At 51.3% G+C, this 7,696-nt stretch overlaps 1 protein-coding gene and 1 pseudogene across 1 annotated transcript; one reads left to right on the forward strand and one right to left on the reverse strand.

Annotated features, from left to right (window-relative positions):
• Nucleotides 1–831: 831 nt before the first annotated feature.
• On the reverse strand, nucleotides 832–2,436 carry LOC147983571 (uncharacterized; annotated as a pseudogene).
• Nucleotides 2,437–6,082: 3,646 nt separating this feature from the next.
• On the forward strand, nucleotides 6,083–7,196 carry LOC125540857 (protein STRICTOSIDINE SYNTHASE-LIKE 10-like). Its single transcript, XM_048704395.2, has 2 exons — nucleotides 6,083–6,633; nucleotides 6,716–7,196. The coding sequence occupies exons 1-2, from the start codon at nucleotides 6,083–6,085 to the stop codon at nucleotides 7,194–7,196; spliced, it is 1,032 nt and encodes a 343-aa protein (XP_048560352.1).
• Nucleotides 7,197–7,696: the final 500 nt, after the last annotated feature.

Here is a 7,696-nt window from a genome sequence, read left to right on the forward strand (position 1 = left end):
AGGAAGGTACGCGGCGTGGACCGGGGCGCGAGCTTGTGTGGCGTCGTGGACGAGATGTTGGGATAGCAAAGGCATCCAAAGACACGCAAATGAGTGTAGTTCGGGTGAGCACCATACAGGAGGTAGAACGGGGTATGCCCATGATGAGCGCGGCATGCACGGCGGTTAAGGAGAAATGTGGCAGTGTTGAGGGCCTCCGCCCAGTAGGTGTATGGCATGGACGCGTGAACGAGCAGCGAGCGAACGATGTCGTTCAGTGTGCGGAGGATCCACTCAGCGCGCCCATTTTGCGGCGACGTGTAAGGGCAGGACATACGTAAAACAATGCCCTCGGTGGAGAAGAACGTGCGTGCCATGGCGTTGTCGAACTCACGTCCATTGTCACACTGGACAGTGAGAACGTTGAGGTTAAACTGACGACGAACGAAGGCGGCAAACGAGTGGAGGATGGGGTACACATCAGACTTGCGATCGAGGGGGAACGTCCATATAAAGTGGCTATAGTCGTCGAGTAGAACAAGATAATATTGCTTGCCAGAGACACTAGATACAGGCGAAGTCCACACATCACAGTGAATCAACTGGAAAGGAAAATACGAAACATGTTCTAAAGATGAAAATGGCAACCTAACACTTTTCCCTAACTAGCAAGCATGACAGAGCTCGAAAGACGATGGCGGTGGAGGGATGGAGCAGGCACGCAGAGTGTGGGCGAGGGCGTCGTGGCCGGGGTGCCCTAGGCGTTGGTGCCACACCTTGGCCGGGACGACGGTGGCGGAGAGGGCAGTGTGGCATGGCGGCTGCGTGACTGGATACAGATCCTCATCGGAGTTACACCGGAGGATCACCCGCTTCGTCCTTCGATCCTTAACAGAAAAACTGAGATCGTCAAACTCGACGTTAAGAGGATTATCACGTGCAAGCTTTTTGACAGAGATTAAGTTTTTGATCAGGTGGGGGGAGACTAGGACGTTCTGAAGATGGATGGGGGTACTGGAGGTGGGAATGGAGGTAGAGCCGGTGTGTGTGACCGCGAACGTGTTGCCATTGCCTACAACAATGCGTGAAGAATTATAGGGTTGAGATGTGGTGAGCAGACCTGATGAGGACGCCATGTGTATAGTCGCCCCAGTGTCGAGGTACTAGTCCCCGCCGGAGTGGGCGCTCTGCTGCTGCTGGAGTCCGAGATTGTTCAGTGCGTGGACGAGTGCAGCTTGGTCCCACATGGGCGGCAGGGGCGTAGTCGAAGACGAGGCACCCATGTTGTACAGTGGGGGAGCAGGGACGACACCCGGGGTCCAGTGCGTCGGGGCGGCGCCGGGCAGGATCAGGGGAGGTGCGCCGTAGTGGGCGGCGTGGCCAGCGAACGGAGCAGGAGCGCCCGGACGGGGCCCGAGCACACCAGCGCCAGGTGTGTGGGGGCGCCAGGGCATGGGCCACGCATGGACCATCCCAGTCCAGGGCGTGGTTGCAGGCGCCAGCGGCCCTGCGGGACGCGGCACGGAGGAGCTCCCACCGCCACCACCATCAGCGGCGGCCTTGCCCTTGCCCTTGTTGCGACCGTCGTTGCCACCCGGGCGGCGGTTGGTGTTGCCGCCCGTGGACGAGCCCCCGCCGGAGTTGGGGGCGTGCGCAGCATGCCATCTCGTTAGAGCTTTCCGGCGTCAGGCGGCTCTCCTCGAGCAGCAGGAAGGCGCGGCAGCGGAGAAACGAAGGAAACGGAGTCTGCATTGTGAGGATGGGAATAGCATAGCGAAGGCGGGGGTGCAACCCGCGAAACATGTTCAACACTTGTTCACGATCACCGACGGGCTCACCGAGGTCCGCCAGTCTGTCGGCGTGGTCCTTCAGTCGCGCAAAGTACGAGAGGACGGAGCCGGCACCTTGCTCGATGCGACGAAAGTCGGTGGCGAGGAAGACGGCTTGGTGCTCGCGGTTCTCCAGGAAGATGGAGGAGATGGCCGCCCAGAGCTCGGCGGCGGTCGCATCGCGCTGGTGGACGAGCCCGAAGATCTCAGGGCTGATGCGGTTGTAGAGCCACGAGATCACATAGGCGTCGTCCTGGAGCTACACGGGGTCGTCGGGGAGCGCCGGAGCAGTGATGTGAGGGAGCACGCCTGTCTTGCGGAAGGTGACCTCGAACAGCGTCCGCCACTGAGAGAAGTTGGGCGGGTTGAGGTTGAGGATGATCGGCACATGTTGGTTGATGTAGACGGCCGCAAGGTGTGATGGAGCCGGCGCGATCGCCGCAGAGGGGCCGCCGGAGCCACGGACGAGCGCGTTAGTGCGCGAGGCAGCGGCAAGGGCCGACAGGGTGAGGAGCTCGGTGCGGTTGGGGGTGGCCGCGCCAGCGGCGGCGGCCGTGAAGGCGCCGTGGAGACCACGGCCAAAGGAGGGAGGGGGTGGGGGTGGGGATGGCGGCGGAGGCGTAGCCATGACGCCGCGAGGAGAGATCGGCAGCGGAAGCGATCTACCGGCACTGGACGATGCCGGCGTCTGATACCATGTAGACGAGAGAAAGCAGGAAGCGATGCACCTTGGATGTTGCTGTGTGTATTACTCGAGGCTATATAGCCTGTGTTACAACAGAGCGCATGAGCGCGAGAGGTTACAGAGGCGCGACGTGCGCATGCGAGGGAGGATCGTGGGGTTAGTGCATGGGGCGCGTACAAGTATGCATGGGAGATGAGGAGTTACAGTCAACAAAGGGGAGCTCTTTTTTTTTGATTGGAGGGAAGGGGAGCTCCTATTCCGCGCCCCTCTTGCCTAGCCCATCCGCGGGGCCGGAAACACATTTTTTCTGGCTTTTCTCTGTTTTAACTTTTTTTTAAACAATAATTCGGGATTTTGAAAAAAATTGCAATTTGTGAAATGTTCCTGAATTCAAAAATCATAGTTTGAACAAATTTTCGGGAAATGATAAATGCTCACGGATTTAAAAAAATGTTCACCGAATTCAAAATATTTCTTGAATTAAAAAATGTCCGCAATTTCAAAAGAATGATTTTTTTAATTTTAACAAACCTTTTTTATTTTTATGGAAAATTTTGTATGATAATTTTCTAATAATGATGAACATTTTTTTGTATTTGATGAACAATTTTTGAATTCGATGAATATTTTTTGAACTTGGTGAACAAAATGTATACGGGCGGTCTGCGGGTCCGCCTTGGAGATGCCCTTAAGAGCTATCTCTTTGGTTTGTGATTTTGTTATCTTGTGTGCGGATGTTGTCCAATAGAGTGCTTTCCCCCCTTGTGATCTTTGTGTTCCTCCTCAAATCCACCTCCAATTCATGAAGGTCGGACAAACAAGAGCTTGACCCTAAATCACTCCCCAACTGCCTATTTTATCTAGTGATAAAATTAAACACACATTCTAAAGAAGAGCTAAGCAGAATTCACGGATTATAAGATGAACAAAAATTGCATATATTTTTGGAGTTTATTGCCAAGATTTCCAAATAATATTAATTCTACAAATTTCCACAAAATCTAATATAACCAAATAGCTCAATGAAATTCACACACTTCAAATTAATTCATAAAATAGTTTCAATATGAGCTATGTCTAATTCTTAATTTTAATTCAAAATTTTCAATTATTTTGGCGATGTTTAAACAAAAATCATTTTTATTAAAAAATATTCAATTAATTTAGTTACTATTCATTGATCTAGAAGAACTTATAAGTATGATCCATATATATTTACATAATTTTCAATTATTTAAGTCATATTCCAATGTATTTAAAAAATTCCATAGAAATTGCACAATGATTGTAATTGCTTTACTCATATGCAATCAATTTCATAAATACTCAAGAGATGTTTCACACAAATTTAAATTAATTTAGCAATTTTAAAATCAACTTTAGAGGCATTTCTTACAGGTAACAAAATGCCCATTCCTTTAACAAAGTTTAGAAATATAATTTAATAATATTCAATAATTTTCAGTTTCAGTAGCATCCCATAGTCATGTCACACCAAGTTCAATTCTTGTATTCACATTTTTATATGAAAAGATGAAATGTGCATTTCAAACTTCTGAATCTTTTTAAAAAATTATATTGAATTTTATAGACTTGATTTTTTAGATTAACTAGAAAATTGTATTGAAATTCATAGGTGATATTATTTTCGATACTATCTTGTAGTTTCTAGGGTGCCAATATAAAAAATATCCATTTTGTGTGTGTTTGTACTATAATGTTGTTAAGATATCTCATCGGTCCTAAATTATTTGTAGACGGCTGATACTGCTCCACTAAACTAGAAATGCAGGCGGGCGACACCTGCATATACATGCTCAAGTTTTGAAGCAACAATGCATTCTTGTTGGGAAATATTTGCGGCCGGACGACCGGCTAACAACTCGGCCGGTCCCATGTGAGCCACGCGATTGAAGCGCGACCGCGTGTCTCGTAAGCATCATCTCGTGTGGGCCATGCGTTGTCCTTCCACTTCCCTCAGCCTGATCCCCTTCCCCTCCCTTCAATTTTATTCGACAAACAAATCACACCCCATCCTCCCTCGCATCTCCCTTTCTCATGGCTCACGGACAAGCTCCCCCCATGGCTGCTCCGCTCGCATGCGTCCTCACCAGAGCTTCATACGGCTGCGAACTGGAACCCCGGCGCCCTTCGCAGCTGCATCTCAGGCTGGCCGCGAGCTGCAATGGGCAGGCGATGGTGGGTGACCACGACTGATGATTGATACAAGCGCGATGCGGCCGCTGCCGATGCTGCATATGACAGAAAAAAAAGCTGCAACTGGTGACAAAAAAGTTGGCACCGACTAGAGCATGGGCTAGGAGAGAAAACGCCCGCGTGCTATCGACGTTGCAACAGACGGATAAAAATGCTGGAACCAGCCACGCCCCATGCTGGAACTAGGGTCTTCTTTTGCTACCACCGGCTCGGTTGGCTAGTGACGTCGTGGCCGTATTAATACCGGAGGGACCACAACGCCTGCGAGGACCGGTGTTTTGCGACCGGCGCCAGAGAGGGAGCACCCATGGATGCAACAGGGAGCGGGGGGAGGCAACAAAAAAGCTGCTACAGGTCAACGCCCTATTTTTTTCTTTTGCGTTTCTGACGACGGTGAGCATCAGCAGGGAGCTTCAACGGCGAGCATCGGGGGGCGACGCAAATAGGTGAGGCCGGACGCACGCTGCGCGCGGTGGCGGGGGAGGGGAAGCGGAAAGAAGAGAGGGACAACCCGCCATGGATTTCCCCCCGTGTTCTGTTCCCTAGAGAGAAGACGCACAAGATGTGAGGTAGGCGATAGCTCCCATCGAACGGCTACGCAGACCAAGATCCCACGGCTATGCGGCGACCAGCCAAATTTTGGCTGGTCCACGGATGCCTGGTGGTCGCAATTATTTTATTACTCCTCCCGTCCCATAATGTAAGAGCGTTTAGTGTCAAAACCACTCTTATATTATACTTCCTCCGTTCGTAAATACTTGTGGGAGGAATGGATGTATCAAGACGTATTTTAGTTTTAGATATATCCATTTTTATGTATTTCTCCGATAAATATTTTTAAACAAAGGAATAGAAGCGAAAGAGTACCTCAGAAAAAAAAATGTATGTATTAGTACTCTATCCACTTCAAAATATGTGTCGTGATTTTAGTTCAAACACTTGTTTCTGAAACGGGGAGAATAGTAATTTTCGGCTGCCGCCGACGTACACAGACGATGCGAACGTGTCCGCTTGCATCCCTACACCAGGTAGCCAAGTCTTTGGAAAATCCCGTTGGGTGAACTGACACAGATTGGAGTATGATACGTGCCTGCACTTCGTCTACGTCCATCAGATCCGACACGTGTCACCACACCGTAGAAGTGTCCACCTCCGCGCGACGCAGACGATTACAACTCCGAATCTCCTCAAAAGGAGGAGAAACGTTACAACTCTGAATCAGATGGCCGTTCGAATTCAAACTCCCGATGCAATGCGATCGTGCCCTTTAAATCTCTAGCTACCTGCCGTAAACGAACTCACGCAAACCCGCAAATCGTTCTGCTCGATCGACGGAGCGTTTGTTCCGACGAAACCACCGGCGCTGCAGCTCATGGGGCGCCGCGGATCCGCGAGCGGGTGGCTCGTCCTCCTGCTCGCTCTTCTCGTCGTCTCTGTGGCCCCGTCGTGCTCGGCCGCGGAGGTAAAGACCAGCCCGACGGAGTGGAGCCTCCACCTCCCCCTGCCCAACGGCGTCACCGGCGCCGAGAGCCTGGCCTTCGACGCGCGCGGCCAGGGCCCCTACACCGGCGTCTCCGATGGCCGCGTCCTCAAGTGGGGCGGCAGCGCCGTCGGCTGGACGACCTTCGCCCACCACGCCAACTACAGGAAGTTCCCCATGTGCACCGTGCCTGTGGCGCCGTCCGAGGAGACCGAGAGCCTGTGCGGGCGGCCGCTGGGGCTCGCGTTCCACCGCAAGTCCGGCGACCTCTACATCGCCGACGCGTACAAGGGGCTCATGAGGGTTGGCCCCGACGGCGGCGAGGCCGAGGTGCTTGCCACGACGGCCAATGGCGTCCGGTTCAACTTCGTCAACGGCATCGACATCGATCAGGTCACCGGTGATGTCTACTTCACCGACAGCAGCGTGACATATCCACGAAGGTACGTACTTAATCCAGATCCCTTCTGCATGCTCAACTTCACAAATTGGTAATACGAAAGTTAAAACTACTGACCTCGGCAGATTTAATACGGAGATCATGATGAACGCGGATGCGACGGGGAGGCTGCTCAAGTACGACGCGCAGACGAAGCAGGTCACCGTGCTCAAGGACGGCTTGCCGTACCCCAACGGCGTCGCAGTGAGCTACGACAGGACGTTCATCGTCGTCGCGCACACCGTGCCGTGCCAGGCACACAGGTACTATCTCCAGGGACCAAAGGCTGGCCACTACGAGCTGCTCGCCGACCTGCCGGGCTATCCGGACAACGTGCGGCGGGACGGGAAGGGCGGCTACTGGGTGGCGCTGAACCAGGAGAAGGGTCGCCCGGGCGCCACCACAGCCCCCGTGAAGCACTTGGTCGGTGTCCGGCTCGACGGCGGCGGCGTGGAGGTCGAGGAGCTGACGGCGGCCAAGGGTGTGACGCTCAGCGAGGTGACGGAGAGGAAAGGACAGCTGTGGCTCGGCTCCGTCGAGCTCGATTATATCGGCCTAGTTGCCTAGTCTTTTTTTTTGTTAGAAGATTGTCATAACATGGTCAGTTATGTAGGTTAAAAATTTGTTGGTGGACGTAATTGATCTCGTTTTTAGTTTGACATAAATTCAAAGACAATATTTCATTTTTTGAATTCTCTTTGTTCTCAATCTTGGGTGGAAGTTTCTTTTCATGGGACATTTTGGCATGCACATATCGTGTGGCAGTGTGCGTGCACGTCCTAAAACTTAATACATTCGTTCAAAAAGTCCAGTTAAATAGCTATTTAAATTCTCTCAATTCACTAAATCTATTTGGCGAACAAAGGCCGTACGCTTGCATGGTTTTCATATTGGGTCAGTCTATTTTCTGACCTTTGATTCTTTTGTCAAGATTTGTGCTGTTCTTTTTCCCTCTTTGTGTTCTTTCATGGCTTTCGGGTTGAATTTTCGACTTACCCTTGTTTTGGGTCTATCAATTTTCTTATTGAGCTTGAAACCCATAGTTTTTCTTTTTCTATGTTTATGTG

Source organism: Triticum urartu, chromosome 2A (genome assembly GCF_056163025.1).
Source record: "Triticum urartu cultivar PI428250 chromosome 2A, HENAU_Tu73, whole genome shotgun sequence".
NCBI classification, from domain to species: Eukaryota; Viridiplantae; Streptophyta; class Magnoliopsida; order Poales; family Poaceae; genus Triticum; species Triticum urartu.